Below are 27,664 nucleotides of genomic sequence, written 5' to 3'. Positions count from 1 at the left end.
GCGTGAGCCACTGCACTTGGCCGGGAATACGTTTTTTAAATCGTTCCTGGGATGAGTCTATTCAGATCATATCGATAGTGAATTACAAAAGTTAATGATACTGGTTTGATCTGTTATAGACCTATAATACAATCAGACTTTAGCCATGTAAATCACAATACATAAAAGGTAACAATAAGCAGATTGGCCAAGAGGATCTTGTAAAGTTGTATGTTTATCAAATTCTCTTTGAAGAGTTATCACTCAATATTTTATTTCTGTCTTGTAAGACCTGAAATCTATGTGCTGCCTTGACATCTGTGGACTTAGGGCCTCAGAGGCCTGGCCATGCAGTCCCCTGCTCTTGTCAGATATGTGCACCCTGTTCACCCACTGAGCAGGAAGCCTCCTTGCCCTTCTAAGTTCCCCTATCGGCCAGTCAGCTGTACCCCACCTGGGTCTTAACCTGGCTCACTTTCCTGCCAGCCTGGAAACTTATTCAAATAAGCCTGTCACATCCGGAGGATCCAGGAATCGCCTCTTCCTCTTGTTACTATAGAGCCTGCCTTCCACAGCCCCTGCTGGTTCACTCTTTCCCCAAATGCAACTCTCCTGTGACCCTGCATGGCATGTGGTGACCTCCCTCCTTGGGCTGTGAGCAGATGTGACTAATAAACTGCTGCCAGTTTCATCTGTCCAGTGTCTCATGCTGTGTGCCTGGTTGTCTCCTACTATTTAGTGGGGGAGATCCCTCCTTCACCAACAAGGTGAATATGAGATGATCAAAACAACTACACTTCAGTGGATAGTCCAGCCTCCCAAATAATAACTCCATGTCTATTATGAAATCGCACCAAAAGACACTTCTATTATGCTGAGCAGTGTTTCTCGTAAGTGTCCACAGAATGAATTCCATTTAGAATTTAATTCTAGGAAACAGTAGATCTCACCTCTCCATAGGCCTATTCACAGATGTTTACTGGATAGCTGCTTTGCATTTGGGTATTTTAAATAGATTACTTTATTCAATCCATGGGAATAATAAACCCACGAGTAATCTAGAATTAGAAGTCAAGTAGTTTGAGCAAGTTCTTGTAGCTAGCAAGGGGATAGAACCTGGATCCAATATCTGATCATACCAAAGACTGGGTTCTGTATAAGAGGCCAAGCTGCTACTTCAGCTCCTACCAGAGGGCAACTGTCAGCACAGTGCAGGAGGAGCAGGGACCAGAAACCTGTCTCCCTTTGACATGAAGTCTCATTTCTCTAGGTCTGTAACACTCTTATCTAAAAAGTGGGGCTTGGAAACCTAGCACCAAAAGCACATCATCCTGGACCTGGGGATGAGGTTCCTGGAACAGAGAGCTAAGGTCAAGTTCATCTAGGCTATACGAACTCTGCAAGGGTTACTGCCCCCTCCAGGAGTCATAGATGGAAGTCCTGAGAGCCCTCCTTCTTCCTACGCGTGAATAAGTGGGAACCCTAAGGCTTTCTCATCACTATTCTCTAAGAAAAGGCTGTAGGACCACAGTTGCAAAGGAGGGGTCCAAAGCCAGGGATGGTTTGAGGACTGAGAGCATAGAGGCTCTGCCTGCAGGAAATACCCCTAAAGGAGCTGATGCCCTTCTGCATGCGGCAGGTGACCTTTCCTTTCCTGACCTGCAGCTTCTGCAGTGAAGGTGATGGAGGGGGCAGAGGACTAGAGGGAGGCTTCCAGTCCAGTGGGTTTGCTGCACAAGCTGACCCTGATCTGATATTCACAGGTCAGGGCATGGACCATCCACACCTGTTTGGCACATCTAGTGGCTATTGGTGAAAGAAGCATCAAATTCCTTTCCCACCCTTGCTAGTGTTGCCTCCAAAAGGAGTTCACTGTCCCTAGTTGTTTCTGACAAAGGATATAATGCTTTCTTAGTTCCTTACATATTGTCCTTGAAATGGAGGGTTCTGCAAAGGGTTAGGAAAAGAGAGACAGATTCAGTAGTAGCTTTTCAGATTTAATGACAAGTTCAACTGGGAACTCTATTCATTCCTGTGCCAGGTATCAATTTATTGTCTGTCAGCTCTCAACCTACCATTGTGGACTGACTTTGTGATAATGAACCTGGATCTTATAGCAAAAACTGAACTGGTTAGCCCAGTGTTAGGCTTTGCCAATAGAGGGAGCTGGAGGGACACTCTAAGGAGATAGCAGTAGAAATGCTCTTTCTAGATTCTGCTCCTCCTAGAATTTCATATTCAGTGTAAGTGGCCAGCAGCCCACTTGGTCATCTGTAGCCACATTCTCAGGCCATGCTTTCTCCACACAATGGCTATTTCCGCATTTGGTCAAGACCCAACTTCTAGCAAGTGTATCCCTACTAGGCATTTACTTCTACAGACCAGCCCCTGCCTGCCCACACCCTCCAGCAAGGGCAGATGGCTTCTGTGAACAGCTTTGGCCCTCTGGCAAGTTTCATTGCCACTGCAGACTGCATGTTTCTGTGGCAGCCACAGCTCCAAAGAGCTCCGAATCTCAGCCCTGGGGCATTCAGTCATTTTAGTTTGTTCAGGTTGGTATAATAGAATATCACAAACTGAGTAGTTTAAACAACAGATATTTATCAGAGTTTCGGAGGCTGGGAAGTCCAAGGTCAGGGTGCCAGCAGATTTGGTTTCTGGTGAGGGCTGTCTTCCTGGCTTGAAGAAGGCTGCCTTCTAGCTGTGTCCTCATATGGCAGAGAGAGCAATCTCTCTCTTCTTCTTCTTATAAAACCACTAATCCCATTCTGAGGGCCCTGCCCACTTGACTTTATTTTACCCTAATTATCTCCCAAAGGCCCTTTCTCCAAATACCATCATATTGGGGTTTAGGACTTTCACATAATAACGTTGTGGGGACACAAATCAGTCCGTAGCCTATGTCCCCTCTAAACCCTTAGTTCTTTCATTTCTACTCACCCCACCCATTAGGTAGCAATTTCTCTTTAATATCTTCTATTTCTGCTCCCATTAGAGTCTTTAAAAATAAAAAAGCTCCCATTGCTAGTTAATAATTCTTTACATAAACTCTCCCCTGTTCAAATACTGATGTTTGTTTTGTTTGCAGCTTTGTTTGCACTTTACTGTTAGTTTCTGTTTGCAGTGTGAACCCTGGCTGGAGTAACAGAATGTGCTTCTCACACACTATCAGGAAAGACTGTGACAGATGCTTGAAGTATAAAGTGCTGGTCTACCAATCCCATCCTGGCTTGAGTTAATACAGATATTAGAAAAATTACTCCATTAAAAACTGAAAATTCTGAGATTAATGCTGCACCAGAAAGGACACTAGGACAGCTGGTATGAACTGGCACAGTTTCAGGCAAATCATCCATGGCCACTCTACTGATATGCCATATTCTTTTTTTGTTTTTTGTTTTTTTTTGAGACGGAGTCTCGCTGTCGCCCAGGCTGGAGTGCAGTGGCACGATCTCAGCTCACTGCAAGCTCTGCCTCCCGGGTTCACGCCATTCTCCTGCCTCAGCCTCCCGAGTAGCTGAAGTAGCTGGGACTACAGGTGCCTGCCACCAGGCCCGGCTAATATTTTGTATTTTTAGTAGAGATGGGATTTCACTGTGTTAGCCAGGATGGTCTCTATCTCCTGACCTCGTGATCCGCCCGCCTCGGCCTCCCAAAGTGCTGGGATTTACCAGAAATTCTATTTCCCATTCAATTTTCCTATCTGCAGTACAACAAATCAAGAATCCCTGAAAGGAAAAGATGCATTCAAATGCCAAAGAATTCTTCGTAATTGACATTCAGTTCCTTATCCTTTAATACTTCCTGATAACAGCCTTGAAATTAATGGAGAGAATGACGATGCACTGACGAGGCACTAATGGCAGTTACCAGGCAATGTCATATCAGGAGATGTTTTTTCTTTCATAACTTCATTACAATACAAAACCAGGCATACTGCTAATGTAATGGTTTTCAAATTTAATTCTATTTGGTTCTCCATATCCTTGGTCAGCAGATGCTCTAATGGCCCTAATGGGAGTTGCCAGGCAATGCCATATCAGGAGATATTTTTCTCTCTCATAAGTTCATTAAAATACAAAACCAGGCATACTGATTAATGCTTTTCAAATTTAATTCTGCGGGGTCCTGTATATCCTTGGTTAGCAGACGCTCTGCAATACTTATGTTTCATTGCTTGCCTTTGTTTTGGTAATATTCTAGATATTTTAATAGCAACATTGTCTTAGTATGTGTGTGTGTTGCTATAAAGGAATATCTGAGGGTGGGTGCTTTATAAAGAAAAGATGCTTCTTTGGCCTAGCGTTCTCTAGGCTATTCAAGAAGTATGATGCCAGCATGTGCCTGGTGGGGGCTTCTGTGCTGTGTCTTAACATGGTGAAGAAGGTCAAAAGGGATGTGGATGTGTGCAAAGAGAAACCAAACAGGAGGACGAACCTCATTTTATAACAACCCATTCTCAGGGGAACTAATCCATTCTGAGAGAACTAATTCTGCCTCACCAGAATGAGAACTCACTCACTACCAGGAGAAGCACATCAAGCCTTCTTCGAGATACCCATTCCCTTAAGGCAAAAACATCTCACTGGGTCCAACACCAATACACCAGGGATTAAAGTTCAACATGAATTTTGTTGGGGACAAACAAACTGTGTCTAAACCACAGCCAGAGTATTCTGAATGACTTAGACATCCACTTGTCTCAGTACTCTAATCAAATTTAGGATTGTGGTGGTACTAAGCAGCAGTAATTTGGCTGGGGAATGTTAATGAAAAGGGACAGAAGAAGAACCTATATAGTGATTCATTAACTCAAAGGACTGGCCAAATAATATTCAAGAAGTTTTGTAATTGTTTGAATAGAGAGAAGTGATGGGAGTACTGGAAAGAGAATGTATCTGAGTAAACAGAATGTACCCAACTGGATAGGCACACTGGGCTCAAAAGAATTGGCGTTAATGCAGTCAGAATAAATTTCAAGTTAATAATAGGAATTTACCTTCAGCAAAATAGCATCGCAGATCACACACAAGGAGACTCCATTTAGTCTTTTAGCCCAGCTTCTCCTAAAGAGTTAAAACTCCATTCCTTAAGTGTTATCAACAATCAGATTAACTTTGTTGACATTTGTTCATTATCATTAAAATTCTCTTATATCACTGAATATGTGGAACATTCTTCAGTTGTATTATAACAATATTATAATATTGCTGCAGAGTATGGCAGAAAAAGCAGTGCTCTGGGAATGTGGCCACACAGACTCTGGTCTCACTTCTTCCATGAATTCCTCATGGGACTCTTGGCAAATCACACAAACTACCTCTATTTCACCATCCTTCTCTGTAAACGTAGCAGCCACAATATGAGTCTTTCTAATGCTTACATTTTTCTCTGTGTCTCTGGACTTGATTATCAGAAGCAAGTGGGGTTTTTTGTTTTTTTGTTTTTACCTCCCACTTCCTCAAAACCATGAAGGCTTGCTGGAAATCTCATGAGGAAACTGAAAGGTGCAGCAGGGTGTATAAGGAGTGGCTGTTGCTGGTGAATATGGTCAGTCACTGAGTGGAAACATTTTTAAGGCCCAGGAGCCTCTTTAAGGTGGAGCATTTGTTCATTTAACAATAAGAAGCACAGAGATCTCAAACCATGCTGGGAAGTTCTAACTACATTTGGACTCTAGTTCCCTCTTGACAAGTGGAAGTCTAATTTGTAGACGCTGGTAGCTCAACCTGAGACTAACCTAGGAGTGTGCCCTTCCTGAGGTCCACAAAGTCCGGAGCCAAGGGAGTCAGACAAAACTAGGTTAAGGTTGAGTCAGTAGTTGAGAACCAGCAGATACTCCCCAGTACTAACTGAAGAGATGAAAATTAGGTATGAGGCTAGAAGACAGAAGATGAAGCTGAGCACAATTTCTGCGACACTGAATGATATAGTCCAGAACCTTCTTAACAGGTACCTGTCACCACCCTACTGGAGCAGGAAGAAGGGTTTGTGAGTGGAGATCTTGTTCAGGTTGTCTGAAATTAGGCTCTAGTTACCTAGAGGGATGGGTTCCCCTTTAGGGCCCAGCGTTTAAATTGTCCATACTCAGAAAATAAATACAATTAATCTTCATAAATATAGATTTGCAGACAGATTTCTCACTTAGGAAGACTGACCATTTTCACATTTCATTGCACTATTACAAAAATTAGTTTCATTCTTTCTTGGATTCATCTTTGATACTTCCCACCCCCTCCTCCTTTCATGGCCCAAGAAGTGATGCCTAATCTATGTCCTAGAAATCCCTCCTCTCCATTTCCCTTGACTCTGCCTCATTTCAGCTTCCCTCATCTCTCACCCATGCTGTGTCCCCCTAACACCTCATTATATGCGATGGCAGCCTCCTACAATATCTTCCATGATGCAGTCAAAGGAATCTTTGTAAAATACAAATATGACTATGTTTCTCCTCAGCTTAAAATATTTTAGTGATTTCCCATTGTCCACAGGGAATGAAGAAACTCCCCCTAGAGTTGACATGGCCCTTCATGATCTGCTCCTGTGGACACAACAGAGGCTTTTCTGTAGTACCTCATTCCAGTTGTCTGTGCCACTGAAGGCCTGAAATGGTCACAGTTATCCAACATCATGGTGCCATCTCAGCCCTCTCTGCACTTGCATGCACTATTTTTCCTTCCCTGGGACACTTGTGTTTATAATGAAACTCTCAGTTACCAAATTATGTCCTTAATAAACAACTTTGAAACAACTAGGCAGTGGGAATAAGGTAAAAGTATTTATCATATTTTAACTTGTTGAGCTGGTCAAGGAGAAAAAGGAGTGGATGAATGAAGTTGGGCCCAAAGTCTGGAGCTAGATCTGAACAACAAGGAGTAATTGGTACACAATTGGGAAGTGATATTGGCATTTTCCAATTGTAAGAGCAGGAAAGTTTGGGCACAGTTCAAATGTGAGTCTTTAGCTACTACAGAGAGGGCTTTTCAGAATCATGGAGAAAAGATGTGGGTGAATCCTGCATCAAGACTACTGAGGAGATGTTCTTGGGAACAGTTACTTTTAGGATTCCACACTGAAATCACCTGGAGAGCTTTATAAATTATTGCTGCCCAATTCCATTTCCTAAGATTTAATTGGGGATTTTTTGAAGTAGAATTACCAAACTGGAAAGTTCTGGGAAAGCTTTCTTCAGTGAGATTCATCCCGGGTATGCAAAGATGGTTGAATGTGCATGAATCAATACATGCAATACAGCTCATTAACAGAGCCAAAAACAAAAACTATATGATTATTTCAATAGATGCTAAAAAAGTACTTCATATAATTCTACATCCCTTTATGATAGAAGCCCTCAACAAACTGGGTATAGAACAAATATACCTCAAAATAATAAAGGCTATAGATGACAAATCCACAATTAATATCATACTGAATGGGGAAAAATTGAAAACATTTCCATAAGATCTGCAACAAGACAAGGATGCCTAATTTCACCCACTTTATTTAATACCTTACTGGAAGTCCTGGCCAGACCAATTAGGCAAGAGAAAGAAGTATAAAGGCAGCCAAACTGAAAAGGAAAAACTCAAATTATCTTTGTTTGCACATGACATAATCTTAGAAAAACCTAAAGACTCCGCCAAATATCTGTTAAAACTGATCAATGAAGCAGTGAAGCTGGAGGATACAAAACTGGCTGACAAAAATCAGTAAGATTTTTATACAACAACAGTGAAAAATCAGAAAAAGAAACCAAGAATGGAATATCACTTACAATAGCTACAAAAAATATAAAATATGAAACACCTGATAATCAGTTTAACCAAAGAAGTAAAAGATTTCTGCAAGATAAACTATAAAACATTCATGAAAATAATTGAAGAGGACTCAGAAAAACTAGAAAGATATTCATACTCTTCAACATCATGGATTGGAAGAATTAATGTTGTTAAAATTACCACCCAAAAGCAATTTACTGATTCAGTGCAATCCCTATCAAAATACCAATGTTATTCTTCATAGAAATAGAAAAAACAATCCCACAATTTGTGGGGAACCACAGAAGACCCCAAATAGCCAAAGCAATCCTGAGCAAAGAAAACAAAGCTGGAGGCATCAAACTACCTGATTTCAAAATATACTACAAAGCTATACTAAGCAAATCAGTATAGTCCAGCATAAAAACACATAGACCAATTGAGCACAGTAGAGAACCCAGATATAAATACACACATTTGCAGCAAACTCATTTTTGACAAAGATGCCAGGAACATAAAATGGGGAAAATACAGTCTTCAATGAATGGTGCTCTGAAAACTGGATAACCATTGTCAGAAGAATGAAACTAGACTCCTATCTCTCAATATATACAACAAACAAATCAAAATGAATGAAAGACTTTAATCTATGACCTGACACTATGAAACTACTAGAAGAAAACACTGAGGAAATGCTCCAGGACATTGGTCTAGGCAAAGTTTTTTTTTTTTTTTTTTTTTTTTTTTTTTTTTTTTTTTAATGTGCAAGGGCTCAAAAGCACAGAAAACCAAAACAAAAATAGACAATTGGGATTACAACAAGCTAAAAAGCTTCTGCATAGCAAAATAAACAATCAACAAAAGGAAGAGATAACGCACAGAGTGGGAGAACATTTTTCCAAACTATCCATCTGACAAGGGATTAATAAGCAGAATATATAAGGATCTCAAACAATTTAACAGCAAAAAAAAAAAAAAAAAAAAATTGATTTAAAAAATGGGCAAAAGATCTGAACAGATTTCTCAAAAGAAGACATACAAATAGCCAATGGGTATATGAAAAAGTGTTCAACATCACTAATCATCAGAGAAATGCAGATTAAAACCACAATGGGCTATCATCTCATTCCAGTTAAAATGACTTGTATGAAAATGACCAGGGGCAGGCGTGGTGGCCCACACCTGTAATCCAGCACTTTGGGAGGCCGAGGTGGGTGGATCACCTGAGGTCAGGAGTTAAATACCAGCCTGACCAACATGGTGAAACCCTGTCTCTAATAGACATACAAAATTAGCCAGGCGTGGTGGCACATGCCTGTAATCCCAGCTACTTGGGAGGCTGAGGCAGGAGAATCACTTGAACCTGGGAGGTGGAGGTTGCAGTGAGCTGAGATCACACCACTGCACTCCAACCCGAGCAACAAGAGCAAAACTGTAAAAAAAAAAAAAAAGAAAGAAAAAAAAAAGAAGAAGAAGAAGAAAGAAAACAAACAAAAAGGAATAATAAAATAATGAAATGCTGGGGAGTGAGAATGTAGAGAAATGGAAACCCTCTTAGTGGGAATGTCAATTAGTACAGCCGCTATAGAAAAGTCTATGGAGGTTTTGCAAAATCCTAAAAACAGAGCTGTCATATTACCATCAATTCCACTGCTGGGTATAGATCTAAAAGAAAGGATATCACTGTATTGAGGAATATCTGCACTCCCATGCTTCCATGTTTATTGCAGCACTATTCACAATAGAGAAAATATGGAACCAACCTGAGCGCCCATCAATGGATGAATGGATAAAGAAAATGTGATATATACACACAATGGAATATTATTCAGCATAGAAAAGAATGAAATAAGTTCTATCATTTGCAACAACATAGATGGAACTAGAGGTCATAAAGTTAAGTGTTAATAACCCAAGTACGGAAAGACAAATACTGCATGTTCTCGCTTATAGGTGGGAGCTAAAAAAGTGGATCTCATGAAGATAGAAAGTAGACTGAAGCTTTCCAGAGGTGAGCAAGGGTAGAGGGAACGGAGTGTTGAAGAGAGATTGATTAATGGGTACAAATATACAATTTCTAGAAGCTAAGACCTAGTGTCTAACAGATCAGTAGAGTGAAAATAGTTTACAATTTCAAAATATTGTATTTTGTATATTTATTATAATTACATATACACATATATTACATATAAGTATTTACAATATATCTTTCATGTTTCAAAATAACTAGAAGAGAGTAATTTGAATGTTTCTGCATAAAGACAAATATTTAAGATGTTGGAAGCCCCAATAACACTGATTTCATATTTACAAATTATATGAATGTATTAAATTATGCACCCTAAAACGATGTCAGCTATTATCTATTAATAAAAATAAATAATAAATAAATAATAAAAATCTGGCTAGCCCTCTCCCCACCCCCAGTCACCTGAAACCTTTCTGTTCCCCATGACTGCTCCAAAATGGGAAATAAGGTTTCACACTAATTTCTATAACTTGTCAAATCCCCAAAGTCTAATTCTTATCTAATTCTTATCACAAGACCCCTACATAGATGGTTCATTTTAAATTTCTGTAAGGCAGTGTGCACCTTACATCTATCTATGTACCAGGAATTGGCATTCTTCTGGTCCCTGAAATTATGATTCACAGTTCACTACAAAGACACCTTAACTCGGGGTGGGGTGCGGGGTGGATTATCACTTCTTGATTGAAAGCTCCCGGAGAGTAGGGGCTTTTTTTCTGCACAGCGAGCGGCCGCTTCCTGCACACCAGGAAATCCCCTCCGCCTGCGGGACCCGCCCCGCCCTCCTGCCCACGCGCCTGCTGGGTGGTGCCTGCTCGGGTCTCGACTGCGCCCGCCTCCCCACTCACTTCCCGTCACTACCACCGGCCTCCCCTCGCTCCTGGGCAACGGTGCCCACAACGGCGGTACGTGTCTAGCTTTGGGAGCGGCTCCCACAAGCAGGCATCGGGTTATCCGCTCCCGCGCCCAGGAAACGGTAGGAGCCCGGGAAAGCGGAACCTGGCAAAGTTCCCTGAGCTCCGTCCCGGGGCTCCCCTCTTTCACTTGGTCTCGGGTCGGGGCCTCCCCGAGGGCAGGGGCGTGGCTGCGCCTGGCTGCGACCCCTGTGGATCCTGGTGTGGTCAGGGCGGGTGTCGGGGGAGATCGCGTGGAGCTGGGGGATGAGCCTCCAGGCTCAGCTCAGCTCAGCACAGCACGCAGGAGCTGGGAAGCGGGGGTGCGGACAATGACGCCCCGCGATCCTCTCTGGTGAAGTACTCTTTGGGGTGGGAGGGGGCTGTGATGCCTCAGAACACTAGGACCCTGGGAGCGCGGGACCCTGGGAGCGCGCACCTCCAGGGTCCAGGAGATGGGCCACCTGTGGGATGGGGGCGTTGCAGAATGTTGGTGCCATAGCTGAGGGCCCCTTGGCCATAGGTGATGCCGCAGAGAGCAGTGCGTTGGGAATTTCTGAGGGTACCGAAGACCCTCGAGAGAGAACTAGGGGTGGGTCCCAAAGGCAGCCTGGACCCTGTGCCTACCCCAGCGCCTTTTCCAAGAATGAGCGCACGGGTTTCACAGCCCTCTCTGGCCCCCAGAGTTTGGCCAACACCACAGCACTTTTGAGTGTGCAGGCCTGCAAAGATCATCGTGAGGGACATTCCAGATCTTGTTTTTATTACATTCACTGACAGTATAAAATATTTTAAAAATCATTGTCCTTAAGGTAAGACGGTGGGGGCCTTTTAATCATATTTTAATTTTGTTGTATTAGATCATATTGCCACTTACGTTACTTCCTTTTCTCCTCCCACTACCCTTTAAAACCAAGTTTGGTGAGAATCAAGGATAAAAACCCAAATACCACATGTTCTCACTCATAGGTGGGAATTGAACAATGAGAACACTAGGACACAGGAAGGGGAACATCACACACAGGGGCCTGTTGTGGGGTGGGGGAGGGGGGAGGGATAGCATTAGGAGATATACCTAATGTAAATGACGAGTTAATGGGTGCAGCACACCAACATGGCATATGTATACATATGTAACAAACCTGCACGTTGTGCACATGTATCCTAGAACTTAAAGTATAATAATAAAAAAAAAAGTAAGCTTGGAAAACAGAACTTATAGAAAATTAATATTCAGATGCTGTCAGGCGTACTTAGATGCTGGGGGGAAACTGGGTCAGATGAGGGTCCTCTTGCTTCTGGGGTCTAATTGCGTCTGATGACAGGAATGTGACCCAGAGCTGTCTCCTCCCTGTTGTGATTTATAAGACTGATGTGAAAAGTAACATTCGTATTTGGTCCCAGCCGAACAATCAATAGTATCTAATAGTAGAATATAAATATTTTCAGATATGCAATAAATCAAAATGTATGTATTCTGTCTTAGAAAACTATTGTTCTAGCCAAACAAAGGAATAAGCAATGAAGCAGAAAAGGCATTAGGGTTCAAAACAAAGGACATTGGCAAAGGGCTGTCTTAGATGAGACAGGGATGCTGCACACTAAAGAGAAGTGAGTTTAGAAAGGAATAGTCAGCAATGTGAGTGATTAATAGCAATAGATGCAACACATTGGAATTATGAAAGAGAAGGGTAGTACAATTACAGCCCAGCAGACAGCCTCTGAATGCAAGAATGTTTAGAAAAGAAAGGTATGTAACGTATTTAAATACCAATGTAATTTACATCATAATATATTTAGAAACCAAAATGGAATATCTATCTCAGTTTTGTCACTGGTATGGCCCTAGAAAAGCTTTTATTTTATTTTTAAACTTTTAAACTTAAGTTTAAAAGTTTAAAAATATTTTATTTGCTGTGTTAGTAGTGTGCTTTAAAGTTTAAAGTAAAAGTTTATGTTTACCAAATTGACAATAAGTTGGCCACTAACTAAAGTATAGTAGTAGGGAAAGTTATTCTCTGCTTATGAAAATTCTGCTTTGGGAATGAAAATCCTACAGATTAAAGAAACCTGCACACCAGCAGGATGAGAGACTGTGGGAGACGAGCAGTGGGACTGAGATTATTCATATGTGGTTGAGCATATGAAGAAATTACTGAAAAGGTTTGACTGATTGGTGGAACACTTGGGGACAAATTTGCTATATATAAAAGAAAGCCAAAGAAAGTGAGGTGGAAGAAATATTAACATAAGGAAAAACAGAGTTATGTGAGAAGAGAAATGGATTAATTGTTCACTACTTGGCTTAGCTATGAATACTATTTAATTGCACTAAAGCAAACACTTGGATAGAGGAGGTGAAGTGCAGTGACTGAAGTAAGGGATGTAATTCCCTAAATTAGGAAGGCAATAGACGATGTCTAAAATTGTTAGGTCAAAAACAGTAGTATACACCTATTATAGCTAAACATGGAGGTAAATGCCAGGAGAAAGAGCAAGCTGACTTGTGATTGATTGCTTCTAGGAAGTTGGGAGGAATGGGAAGGTGCCTCTTGATTTGTATAATGTCTCTCCTAGAATTATTTGACTTTACAACTAAGTGCCAGTTCATTAATTTCATAAAGAGCAAATCTGACTAAATCACACTAAAAAGAATATACACACATTGCAGAAAATGCAAAAATACAGGAGAACATAACTAACATCAAAATTACCCATTGCCCAGAAGTATTTGATATTCAGTATTTCTTTCCAGTCTATTTGTGAATTATATGTAACTTTATTTCTAATTTACACTTAACATTAATCTTCATTTATATTCAATCACAGATATGACAGAATCTAACTGGTTCTCTATTGTTGGCCATTTAAAGATTATCTCTGTAGCATATGAAGTGCTTCACTAGTCATCTTTCTGCAAAACGTTTCTTATCAGTACATGTGAGTTTTACTTTCAGTGAAATTCTTTGAAATGAATTTTTTTTATTCTGAATGTATAAATATTTTCTTGGCATTTTCTTCTTTCTATCCTTCCTCCTTCCCTCTCTTCCTTCCTTCCTTTTTAAAATATAATTCTAAATTACACTCTGAAAATATTTACATAATCAGTTGTAGAGTACAGGAAGGAATACCTATTTTACCAGTGCTGGAAATTAATAGTTTTTGTACTTATGAATTTCATGTTTTAAAAAGATAGCTTTAACTTGCTTTCTGCTTTTTCCAAAAAAAAAAAAAAAAAGAAAAAAAAAAAAAAAAACCTTGTACCATGCTGATTAAGAGACTAAGAGGAACCCTAGATCTACAGCGTTCCTCAGCAACCACAGACCTGGTTGCTAATCCTTGCCTTGCTGTTTGTAGCTGGGTATCCTCAGAGGCAAGATACCAACACAGTGAAGACTCCATTTATTTGCTTGTAAAATGCAAATATTCGCTGCACCGACCCCATCAGGTTGTACAGATCAAATGAAATTACGCATCAAAAGCCCCATTTTAGTTTTTGTATGTGTACCTATTTGTTCACTGAGGAAAAGTATCCACTCTATTAATAAATAAAGTGAAAATGCAATACATAGTAAGCCCATATTGATGTAAAATTGTTTTAAAATCCATTGTTTCAGGCTCACTGTCATGGACGCTCTATCAGAAGCAAACGGCACCTTTGCATTAAACCTTTTGAAAAAGCTAGGGGAAAACAACTCAAACAACATATTTTTTTCACCCATGAGCATGTCGTCAGCCTTGGCCATGGTCTTCATGGGAGCGAAGGGAAACACTGCAGCCCAGATGTCTCAGGTACTTAGAGCCACTTCAAGACAAAAATAAATGCTACTAATTTATCAGTAATGCTGGTCTAGAAGGTCCAAGAAGGTCTCACATATCTGGGCCTTGGTGCTACTTGGTGGCTGGGGTCGGGAGTACCCTACAAGCAAGTCTTTTCATTCCTCCAGAGCCCTTCCACATGGCCTTTCCTTAGGGAAGCTTGTGCATCCTTACATCATGGTAGCTGGGTTATAAGAGAGTCAAAGTGGAAGCTGCCAGGCTTTTTAAGGTCTAGGCTTAGAACAGAGCTACATCTGCATTCTCTTGTTAAAAGTAAGTCATGGGGCCATCCCAGATCCTAACAAAGGGGAGGGAGACTCCATCTTTTGGTGTCAGGAGCACCATGTGTATGCAGAGACAGAACACATGTTTGGCAGCTGTGTTTTTAGACAAAGTACCACAAACAGTGAGCGTTTAAGTAACCTGAATCATTTTTTTAGGGTTTGCAAAAATATTGATTTTACATAGGAAGTGATTATAGGGAAGCTTAAGAAGAGCTATAGGTAGGGAGAATGGGTGGATGTCAACCCACTTTCTATCTTTAATTAGTGTAATAGTACATTCTCATACTGCTATAAAGCAATACCTGAGATTGGGTAATTTATAAAGGAAAGAGTTTTAATTAACTCACAGTTCCACATTGCTGGGGAGGCCTCAGGAAACCTACAATCATGGCAGAAGGCAAAGGAGAAGGAGGCACCTTCTTCACAGGGTAGCAGGATGGAGTGAGTGCAAGCTGGGGAAATGCCCGACACTTATAAAACCATCAGCTCTTGAGAGACTCACTTACTATCATGAGAACAGCATGGAGGAAACTGCCCCCATGACCAATTACCTCCACCTGGTCTCACCCTTAACATGTGAGGATTATGGGGATTATAATTCAAGATGAGATTTTGGGGGGAGACATAGCCAAATCATATAAATTAGATTAATCATCTTTTATGCTCTAGTAAGGATCTATAAATCTCTTAATGTTGAATTTAGCATTGTGCCTATTTTTGATGTCAGGGAATACTGAAAATTTTATTTGTTTTTAAAAATTTCAGGCACTCTCTTTTAGTAAAATTGGAGGTGAAGATGGAGATATTCACCAAGGTTTTCAGTCACTTCTTGCTGAAATTAACAGAACTGGTACTCAGTACTTGCTTAAAACTGCTAACAGGCTCTTCGGAGAAAAGTCTTATGACTTCCACACAGTAAGTTGTACTTTATGTTTTATCAAGAAAATAAAGATAGCAATGTGATGGATAGTAGTAGAAAGAATGTGGGCTCTGAATTCATACAGGTGGGTCTGAATTCACAACTTCATTCCCTAACCTCACATGGCTCCTCTGTTTGTTTTATTGTCTGTAAAATAAGTCTTATAGCAAATACTGACAAGACTTTCACGAAGCTTAAATGACTTAATCTTTATAAAAGAACTGACACAGAGCATAGCACAATTGGAGATGAATCAGCCGAAACAAAGAAATGATCAAAATGAGTATTTCTAGTAATCACTTTGCAGATGTTGTTAATTTTTTGTGCATCATGACACTTTTCTAGCTTTTTATGCATTTAAATATTTTGATTGGATTTTTAGACACCGCAAATCTTTTAAAACATACTTTAGCTAACTACCTTGGCTCTATTTGTTGACAAGCCTTTACTGACTTTTTTATCTTTTAAAAACAAAGGTACTCGGCCGGGCGCGGTGGCTCACGCCTGTAATCCCAGCACTTTGGGAGGCCAAGGCGGGTGGATCATGAAGTCAGGAGTTCAAGATCAGCCTGGCCAAGATGGTGAAACCCCGTCTCTACTAAAAATACAAAAATTAACCGAGCGTGGTGGCGGGCACCTGTAATCCCAGCTATTTGGGAGGCTGAGGCAAAAGAATCCCTTGAACCCTGGGGGTGGAGGTTGCAGTGAGCTGAGATGGCGCCACTGCACTCCAGCCTGGGTGACAGAGCAAGACTCCATTTCAAACAAACAAACAAACAAAAACAAAGGTACTCAAGTAATTTCTTACACAAAACTGCAAGTAACACATATAAATCAAGAACCCTCATTAACCTCTAACTCCAATACTCCTCTTCTCAATGTCTGAAGCTTTTATAAATTTGAAGTCTATCCTGCTTCACATACAGAAATTTTGCTTTGTGAGGTTCCCCCTACATTGTTATTATACTATACATATTGTTTTATACTTTGTTTCTTTTTACTTAACAATACGTCTTAAATTCTTTCCATCTCCGCATATGTGTATCTATGTCACTCTTTTTACCCATTTTCTAGTATTCCTGAGTAGGACTGTACTGTGATGGAGTAAACCTTTCCCTTATTGCTGAGCATTTCGGTTGTATTTAATCTGGACCATTACAGACTCTAATATCCCTGTACAAGATTTTGTGCTCATGTGCATTCGTTACTGTCTAAAATGGATGTGCAGAAGGGAGAAAGGGAATGAAACTTTGAAGCTTTAATAAATATTGCCAAATTGCTGTTACTGGTATTATAGCCACTTACATTCCCCAAAGCATATGTGTAAAGTGCTCATTTCCACCTGCTATCAACAGCACTGCATATTATAACCCTACAAACCTTTGGAAGGGTGGGGCCAACCAAGATACCGGACTAGAAGCAGCTCCTGTATACCGCTGTACACATGAGAAGAAATAGAAGGGGTAATGAACACTGACACTGCACACCGATCAAACATCTGAGAAATTACACTGGGTTCCATCAAGGCGGGAGGGGAGCACAGAGATCAGAGAGGAAGGAATCCAGGAACCAGCCTGTCTGAGCTCAGCGTGGAGCCAGGAGATTCTGTTCAACATAGGAAAGGGTGAGTGAGTGAGAGCCCCAGGGGAATTCACGCTGTCCACCAGGACCTGTGCATGATTGGGAACGAGAGGATCCCCCTGACCCCTAATACCCCACCACTGCACTTCTAGACTGAGGCAGAGAGCCACCTGGACGTATTGTGGGGGCAACTCTCGAATCCAAGGAGACTGCTACAAGCCTTAGGCCCCGAAGCAGACCATCACTGGTGTCACATCCCCATTAGAAGCCACAGTTGCAGTGCCTGGGAGCAGTAAGTTTGCTCCGCCCCTCCTTACCAGACAGGGCTTGGTGCCAGCTTCTGCCCAGTGGTCCTGCTTTTGTGTGAACTGACCTGGAGAGTGCAGCCTCACGTTTTCCCAGGAAACACTCAGATGACAGGGTGCATGACCCCACCCACTCCCAACACTCATAGCCAGGAAGGCAATGCTTGGTAGAGCTGCTGGCCCAGCGGTCCCACTTCCGTGTGAACTCAGCTGGAGGGTGCAGTTTTATCTTGTCCCCAGAAACACCTGGATGGCATGCTGTGTGACCCCAACTTCCCCCACCACAAGTAACCAGGTGGACAATGCCTGCTAGAGCTTCTGGCCCAACAGCCAGCCCAACTTCTGTGTGAACTCAGCTATTGGGCACAGGTTCCTATCATCCCAGGAAACACCCAGATGGCAGAGCATGCAACCCCACCCACGCCTGCAACTGGTAGCCAGGTGGGAAATGCTGCCTGTAGCTTCCAGCCCAGTGGTCACCCTTCTGTATGAACTCAGCTGGAGGTCACAGTCTTCTGTTGTTCCAGGAATAACCTGGAGAGCAGGGCATGTGACCTGCCTACCCTGGCCATTGGTAGTCAGACTGGCAACACCTGCTAGAGCTTCTGGCCCAATGCTGCTGCTTCTGTGTGAACTCAGCCAGTGGATGCAGCTTTTCTGTTGCCCCTGGAAGCACATGGTGGGCAGAGTGTGTGACTCCACCCGCCCCTACCACCGGTAGCCAGGCAGGTAATACCTACTAAAGCTTCCAGTCCAGTGGTCTTACTTCTGTGAGAACTCATCTTGCAGTGACAGCTTTCTGTTGTCCCAGGAAGCACCCAGAAGGCAGAGCAGTCATTTCTGGTTGGTAGCCAGGCAAACCACACTTGCTATAGCTTCCAGCCCAACAGTCCTGCTTCTTCCTAAGTTTGTCGAGAGGCACAGACCCCTGTCACCCTGGAAACACCTGAATGGCAGGGTGGGCAAGTCCATCCACTCCTGCCTGTCATAGGCAGATGGGCCACATTCACTAGGGCTTCTAGCCCAGTGGTTCCACTTCCGCTTGAACTCTGCTGGAAGGTGTAACTCTGTGTTTCCCCAGGAAGCACAGGGGCAGCAGATTAGGACTGACCTGGCAAGGATACAGCTTGTCTGCCAGCTGTGGGCCCTGACTGAGGGAGCCCTATGGACCAGAACACCCAACAAAAGAAACACAGGCATGGAGAAAGTGATCACAAGGAGCACCCCAAAGACCCAGGAGTAGACTAGAATCAGAGTCCATCAATCAAAACCATCTTGTGCTGTAATCAAACCTCCAAGTTCATCAAAGAAGAAAATAGCAAAACAATCTATCCAAAGCACAGCAACCTCAAAGACCAAAGGAACATGAGCCCACACAAATGAGAAAGACCCAGCAGAAGAACTCTGGTAACTCAAAAAGTGTGTCTTCTTATCTCTAAACAGTCACACTAGTTCCTCAACAATGATTCTTAGCCAAGCCAAAACAGCTGAAACATCAGAAACATAATTCAGAATACGGATAGGAACAAAGATCATCAACATACAGGAGACAGTCAAAACCCAATCCAAGAGACCTAATGATTACGATAAAACAATACAAGAGCTCGTAGACAAAGTGGCCATTATAAGAAAGAAAGAAATTGAATTGCTAGAGCTGAAAAACACTCTACAATAATTTCACAGTGAAATTGCAATATTACCAGCAGAATTGATCACATGAGAAAACAGTCTCAGAGCTTGAAGACTGGCTTTCCAAAATAACTCATTCATATAAAAATAAAGAAAATAAAAAAAGAAGAATCAACAAAACCTTCAAGAAATATAGGATTATGTAAAGAAACCAAATTTATGACTCATTGACATCTCTGAAAGAGAAAGAGAGAAACCAAGCAACTTGGCAAACGTATTTCAGGATATCATTCATGAAAATGTCCCCAAACGCTAGAGAGGACAGCATTCAAATTTATAAAATGCAGAGAACCCCTGCGAAATACTACACAGGAAGACCATCCTCAAGACGCATAATCATAAGATTCTCCAAAGTCGAAATGAAGAAGAAAAAAACAGAAGGGGCAGGTCAACTACAAAGGGAATCTTATCAGGCTAACAGCAAACCTGTTAGCAGAAACATTACAAGCCAGAAGAGATTGGGGCGGGGGGCAACATTTAGCTTTCTTAAAGAAAATAATTTTGAATAATTTTGAACCAATAATTTCATATCCAGCCAAGCGAAACTTCATAAGCAAAGGGGAAATAAGATCCTTTTCAGAGAAGCAAGTGCTAAAGGAATTCATTACCACCAGACTTACCTTGCAAGAGGTCCTGAAGGGAGTACTAAATATGGAAAGGAAAGATCATTACCAGTTACTACAAAAATACATGTAAATACATAGATCAATGACACCATAAAGCAGCCACACAACGAAGTCTGCATAATAAACAGCTAACAATATGATGACGGGATCAAATCTACTACTAACCTCAAATGTAAATGGTCTAAATGCCCCAATGAAAAGGCACAGAGTGGTACATTGAATAAAGATGCCCAGCCCAATGGTATGCTATCTTCAAGAAACAAGTCTCACATGCAAATACACACATAGGCTCAAAGTAAAGGGATAGAGAAAAAAAATCTATGAAGCAAATGAAATACATAAAAAGGCAGGGATTTCTGTTCTATTTTCAGACAAAACAATCTTTAAACCAACAAAGATCAAAAAAGGCAAAGAAGTGTATTGCACATTGGTAAAAGACTCAATTCAATAAGAGGACCTAGGAAGAGGTCATACAATAATAGTGGGAGAAAATAACACCTCACTGACAGTATTAGATGACAATCATGGAAGAAAACTGACAAAGATATTCAGGACCTGAACTCAATAGTTGATCAATGGACCTAACAGACATCTACAGACCTCTCCACCCCAAAACAATAGAATATACATTCTTCTCATCTGTACATGGCACATACTATAAAATTGACCACACAGTTAGGCATAAAACAATACCCAGCAAATTCCGAAAAATGAAATCATACCAACCACATTCTTGGATCACAGTACAATAAAAATAGAAATCGATGTGATGAAAATTGCCCCAAACCACACAATTACATAGAAATTAAACAGCCTGCTCCTGAATGATTCCTGGGTAAATAATGAAAGTAAGACAGAAATCCATGAATTCATTAAAGCTAATGTGAACAAACATACACCGTAACAGAATATCTGGGACACTGCCAAAACAGTGTTAAGAGGGGGGTTTATAGCTCTAAACACCCACATCAAAAAGTTAGAAAGATTTGAAATTAACAACATAACATTACAATTGGAGGAACTAGAGAAACAAGAGCAAACCAGCCCCAAAGCTAGCAGAAGACAAAAAAACCAAAACCAGGGCCTAACTAAAGGCAATTGAGACATGCAAAACCATACAAAAGATTAGTGGTCTATCTATATGATTATATGTATTATATTATATTAACAGATTCAATGCTATTTATATAAAACTATTTATATGAAACTACAATGACATTCTTCACAGAATTAGAATAAAACTATTTTAAAACTTACATGAAACCAAAAAAACAGCCCACATAGTGAAAGCAATCCTGAGCAAAAAGAACAAAGCTAGAACTAGAAATACCATTTGACCCAGCCATCCCATTACTGGGGATATACCCAAAGGATCATAAGTCGTGCTGCTGTAAGGTCACATGCACATGTATGTTTATTGCAGCACTATTCACAATGGCAAAGACTTGGAATCAACCAGTATATACATCAGTGGCAGACTGGATTAAGAAAATGTGGCACATATACACCATGGAATACTATGCAGCCATGAAAAAAGGATGAGTTCATGTCCTTTGTACGGACATGGATGCAGCTGGAAACCATCATTCTCGGCAAACTATCGCAAGAACAGAAAACCAAATACCGCATGTTCTCACTCATAGGTGGGAATTGAACAATGAGATCACTTGGACACAGGAAGGGGAACATCACACACCGGGTCCTATTGTGGGGAGGCGGGAGAGGGGAGGGACAGCATTAGGAGATATACCTAATGTAAATGACGAGTTAATGGGTGCAGCACACCAACATGGCTCATGTATACATATGTAACAAACCTGCACGTTGTGCCCATGTACCCTAGAACTTAAAGTATAATAACAAACAAAAAAAAGAATTCAAAAAAAACAAAAACAAACAAACAAAAAAAAACAAAGCTGAAGGCATCACATACCTGCCTTCAAATTATACTCCAAGGTTACAGTAACCAGAACAGCATGGTGCTGGTAAAAGAACTGACACAACGACCAATGGAACAGGATTCAGAGCCCAGAAATAATGCTACACACCTACAACCATCTGATATGTGAAGAAAACAAACCATGGAGAAAGGACTCTTATTCAACAAATGTGTGTAGGATAACTGGCTAGCCATATGCAGAATATTGAAACTGGACTTCTTCCTTACATCACACACAAAAATCAACTCAAAATGGGTTAAAGACTTAAATGTAAAACCTAGAACTGTAAAATCTCTGAAGATAATCTAGGAAATACCACCCTGGACATAGGAACTAGCAAATCTTTCCCAATAACAACACCAAAAGCAACTGCAACAAAAACAAAACTCGACAAATAGGACCCATTTAAACTTAAGATCTTCTGCACAGCAAGAAAACTGCCAAGACAATAAACAGACAACGTGCAGAATGGGAGAAAATATTTGCAAAATATACATTTGATAAAGGTCTAATACCCAGAATCTAAAGAATTTTGTTTTACATGCAAAAAACAAATAACTCCATTAAAGAGTAGGCAAAGGACATGAACAGACAGTTTTCAAAAGTTTGCCAACAAACATGAAAAAATGCTTAACATCACTAATCATTAGATAAATGCCAGTCAAAACCACAATAAGATACCATCACACAGCAGTCAGAATGGCCATTGTTAAAAAGTCAAAAAATAACGGATGCTGGCAAGGCTGCAAAGGAAAGTAAATAGTTGGTGGGAATGTCAATTAGTTCAGCCATTGTGGAAAGCAATTTGGAGATTTCTCAAAGAACTTGAAACAGAATTTCCATTTGACCCAGCAATCCTATTATTGGGTATGTACCCAAAGGAATATAAATTCTTCTACCATAAAGACACATGCACACATATGTTCATTGCAGCACTACTCACAATAGCAAAGACATAGCATCGACCTATATGTCTATCAGTGGTCAGTGGTAGGCTGGATTTTTAAAAATGCGCTACATATATACAATGGAATACAATGAAGCCATAAAAATGAATGAGATCATATCCTTTGCAGAAACATTGATGGAGTTGGACATCCATTATCCTAAGCAAACTAACACTGCAACAGAAAACCAAATACTGCATTTTCTCACTTTTAAGTGGGAGCTAAACTTTGAGTACACATGGACACAAATAAAAAAACAACAGATACTGGGGCCAACTTGAGGATGGAGGGTGGAGGAGGATGAGGATCCAAAAACTACTTAATAGGTACTATGCTTATTAGTGATGGGTGACAAAGTAATCTGTACACCAACCCCCACAACATGCAATTTACCTATATAATAAACCTGCACATGTATTCCTGAACCAAAAATAAAAGTTAAAAAAAAGGTAGCCTGAGATAAAATGATTACAACGTATATGATACACAAGGGCTAATATCCATAAAGCAAGAAAAGCACCAAAAACACCATTTTGATTATTAATGGAATTGAACAGCTTTTGTTTTCTTTCTAATCAAACTGTTTAATCAGCTGTTTATATTATGGAGCAGAATGTGAAATTTAAGTGCATTTTTAAAAAGTTTTACTTTACGTTCCCAGGATACAAGAGCAGAACGTGTAGGTTTGTTGCATAAGTATACTTGTGCCGTGGTGGTTTGCTGCACCTATCAACCTGTCATCTAGGTTTTAAGCCCCACATGCATTAGCTATTTGTCCTAATGCTCTCCCTTCCTTCACCCCCCAAACCCCTCCTGGTGCTAGTGTGTGTTGTTCCCCTTCCTGTGTCCATGTGTTCTCATTGTTGAACAGCTATTCTATGTGAACTGAACATTTCTAACTTTTCTGTGAATCACCTATTTATATTTCCTTTGCACATTTTCCATGGGGCTGGATGTTTTTCTTATTGATTTACAAGAATTCTTTATGTTTGGGATATCACTCTTACTGTGTTACATGACTTTTTCATTATTTTTTAAACTTGTTTCAAAATCTAAATTAATTGTTTAAAAACCAACTGGTATACAAGAAAGGCTGTGAAGCATAAAGTTGAATATTTATGAGAGTTGTACATTATAGTGTGATTTTATGATGCATTTCACTTATTTTTATAGTCTTAGCTACTATTTAGGTTATTACCACCTTTTATTAGCCTTCTGTATAAAGAAAAACAAAACTCCAACATATAAATACATACTTTTGGTGGATATTTAAAAAAATTGATCTTTAAGGTGTTATTTTGATATTGTAATACAAAATAAAGAAATGAGAAATACTTGTCAACTATTTATCATTAATTTCTTATTTATTTATTTATTCGTATTTCCAAAATCCAAGACCAACAGCAGTAGATAATTAGATGTTCTTTTAGTTTTATTCTTCAAGGCTTCTAAAATAGTAAGTTAATTTAACTGACAATTATTTTTAAAAGTTGAAAAGTTGAAAACATCACCTAGTGCCGCAACAAGTCCACAATATGTGATTCACCAGTTTTCTTTCAGATTGTTTTCTTAGATTGAGAAATTTAACCAATTTCGAAACCATTGAGAAACAAGCAGAGCCAGCAAAATTGGCAAAGCCTGAATTATGGGAGGATTAAATAAAATGATGTATACAGATCAGTTATGCAATGCATGAAGCATACTGAAAATTCAAAAATGTTACATGATAAAGTGAAAATAATTCATCAGTTATTCACAGTTATCTTGTGAGGTATAGCTATTACTGCCTCCCTGTTCTACAGGAGAGAACATGGAGGCATAAAAAGACTAAGCAATTTTTTGAATATCCCACAGCTAATAAGTTGCAGAACTTGTGTTCGTAACTACCGTCATATTTCCTCTCCAATGCTGCACTGAAATGGAAGTATAAAATTTTGTATAAAAACCAAAACCTGAAAAGGGGGATTAAATATTTACCAGTGAGCAGTAGGCGAGAAAGATTAGGAAACAATTCCATAGTGCGTGAACAACAAACTAATTATTTCAATCCATTTAATTTCCTCCACAGATTCTGCTTTTATATGGCATAATGTAGGTTTTCATGAATATCCTATAATTCCATAGAATAAATTAACAGATTATAGTTTGGACTTTTTTTTTGGGAGGGGGAGCCTGGGCTCTTGTTGCCCAAGCTGGGGTGCAATGGTGTGATCTCGGCTCACCGCATCCTCCATCTCCCGGGTTCAAGAGGTTCTCCTGCCTCAACATTCCCAGTAGCTGGGATTACAGGCATGCACCACCATGCCCAGCTAATTTTGTATTTTTAGTAGAGATGGAGTTTCTCTATGCTGGTTAGGCTGGTCTTGAACTCCTGACCTCAGGTGATCTGCCCACCTCGGCCTCCCAAAGGGCTGGGCTTTTTTTGTAAAGTTGATCATACTCTAAAACAGCCAGAATCACAGCCACTGTCCACATGTGGTTATGAACGTTTCAAAGCAATTAATTAAAGTAAATGTTTACCTCCTCAGTCCCACTAGCCATATTTTTAGCATTCAATAGCTTTGTGTGGCACCACTCTGGACACTGGAGTTTACAACTTTCATAGCATTGCAGCAAGATCTGACAGAAATTGCTAGTGTAGGAGTATATACTTTATTCATCTAATTGATGAAACAAACAGACCCAGTTTCATATTCCGTTGTTCTAAAATGTAGATGCAGACATAGCACTTGCTGTGTAATCGTTACTCAGCGAGTGTAATGGTTTACAGAAGTGACAGATTCTATAGTCACAGTGTCTTGAAGCCTTTTTTTTTTTTAATAAAAAAAAGACTTTATTTTTTAAAGCAGTTTTAGGTTCACAGAAAAATTGAGCAGAAGGTGCATGCATAGCCTCTCCCATTATTAACGTGCCCACCAGAGTGGTGGGCGACAGCTTAGTTGTTTCCAACTTGGGCAATTATGAATAAAGCTGCTATGAATATTTGCATGCAGGTTTTTCCCCACACTTTTGGGTAAATGCCAAGGGTCATGATTGCTGAATCATACTTTTAGTTTTATAAGAAACTGCCAGACTGTCTTCCAAAGTTACTGTGCAATATTGCATTCCCACCAGCAATGAATGAGAGTTCCTGTTGCTCCACGTTTTTGCCAGCATTTAGTGTTGTCAGTGTGTTTTCACTTTCACCTAGCTCAAAATGTTTTTAGTGTCTTTTGGGATTTCTGTTTTGATGCATGTGTTATTTAAAAGTGTACTGTTTAATCTCCAAGTACCTTTGAATTGTTCAGCCATCTTTCTCTTATTGATTTCTAGATTAATTCCATTGCACTCTGAAAGCAGACATCAAAATGCTGTTTATTATTTTAAATATGCTAAGATGTGTTTTGTGGCCCAGAATGTGGTCTATTTTGGTGAATGTTGCATGTAAGCTTGGGAAGAATGTGTAATCTGCTCTTCTTGGATAAAGTAGTCAGTGCCAATTATATCCATCTCTTTGTTGACTGTTGTTGAGTTCAACTATGTTTTTACACATTTTCTGCTTTCTAGATCTATCCACTACCGATAGAGGGATGTTGAAGTCTCCAATTATAATAGTGGATTCATCTATTTCTCCTTTCGGTTCCATTTGTTTTTGCCTTATGTATCTTGATGCTTCTCTATTTGGTGCTTACATGTTAAGGATTGTTATGTCATCTTGGAGATTTCTCAGTGCCTTTTATTATCTCACTGATGCATTGCCACTCTCTTGAAAGATGCAGCAGTTGATGAAAATTATTTGATATGCAGATCACTGTATTACTTAGTTTATAAGCTAAGATTAGGAATAGCTGAAAAGAATTTGGACTTTAGGTTAATTTCTCACACTTGTTTGGAATTTATATATGGTAAATAATAAAATTATTGATTTTCTGAGGTGTCACAATGAAGAAGTAAGTTGTTGGTGTTAATTATCTTGTTAGCTGTGATATTATGTTGCTCAGTTTTTCCTAGTGTTTTACAGATTCCTGTGGCAAATTCTACCAAGCAAAGCTAAAGCAGCTTGATTTCCTGAATGATACAGAGAAGTCCAGAACACACATAAATAACTGGATTGCTGAAAAAACTGAAGGTGAAAACATATTGGTATTTTATTTCAATAATATTTCAAACAGTCTTACAGTCAGTTTCTTCATAAAACTGTCACATATGACAAGGAGTGCTTTTTTTCTCTAAATAACTATGCAAACTTTAAAAACTTGCTTCTGAAATATTGCCAGAGTGTAGACCTTTTCTCTAGCTTTATCCCTGCTCTTATCATCTATCTGTGATATCTCTCAATATGCAGTACATCTCTTCTAGAAGAACCTACACATTTTTGTTGTTAATATTAGATAGGGTTCTGTTCACACATAGCATTAACATTTGAATTTAAAGGCCTCCCTCTCTGGTATTGCCTATGCGCTATGGTTTATCTATGTAATGTGGCAGGATGCTTGGCCATGTCTTTTGTTTTCTTTTCTTTTTCCTTTTCTTTTCTTTCCTTTCTTTTCTTTTCTTTCTTTCTTTTTTCTTTCTTTCCTTCTTTTTTTTTTTTTTGAGACAGTCTTGCTCTGTTGCCCAAGCTAGAGTAAAGTGGCACAATCTCAGCTCACTGCAACCTCCACCTGTTGAGTTCAAGCAGTTCTCCTGTCTTAGCCTCCAGAGTAGCTAGGATAGCTGGGACTACAGGCACCTGCCACCATGCCCAGCTAATTTTTGTATTTTTAGAAGAGGCAGGGTTTCACCATGTTGGCCAGGCTGGTCTTGAACTCCTGACCTCAAACGATCCACCCATCTCGGCCTCCCAAAGTGCTGGGATTGCAGGCGTGAGCCACAGCATCCAGCCAGCGATGCCCTTTTTAGGCTTTAGTTCTTAAA

The 27,664-nt window shown here is 40.1% G+C and overlaps 1 protein-coding gene across 8 annotated transcripts in view; it reads left to right on the top strand.

Annotated features, from left to right (window-relative positions):
• The window catches only part of LOC126941460 (serpin B6-like), a 44,642-nt gene that overhangs the window by 8,994 nt on the left and 7,984 nt on the right, over window positions 1–27,664 (top strand). For 4 of the 8 annotated variants that reach the window (XM_050768111.1, XM_050768108.1, XM_050768109.1 and 1 more), the window contains 3 exons: window positions 14,276–14,450; window positions 15,527–15,676; window positions 26,759–26,876. In XM_050768111.1, coding sequence (XP_050624068.1) covers window positions 14,286–14,450; window positions 15,527–15,676; window positions 26,759–26,876 — 433 coding nt within the window. In that variant the 5' untranslated portion in view covers window positions 14,276–14,285. Of the gene's footprint in view, window positions 1–10,494; window positions 10,742–13,487; window positions 13,599–14,275; window positions 14,451–15,526; window positions 15,677–26,758; window positions 26,877–27,664 lie in introns of those variants that run through there. The other 4 variants (XM_050768102.1, XM_050768103.1, XM_050768110.1 and 1 more) reach the window with 4 other exon arrangements.

The sequence above is a fragment of the Macaca thibetana genome, chromosome 18, assembly GCF_024542745.1.
Source record: "Macaca thibetana thibetana isolate TM-01 chromosome 18, ASM2454274v1, whole genome shotgun sequence".
Lineage (NCBI taxonomy): Eukaryota > Metazoa > Chordata > Mammalia > Primates > Cercopithecidae > Macaca > Macaca thibetana.
This window is presented reverse-complemented; position numbering and strand designations above follow the sequence as displayed.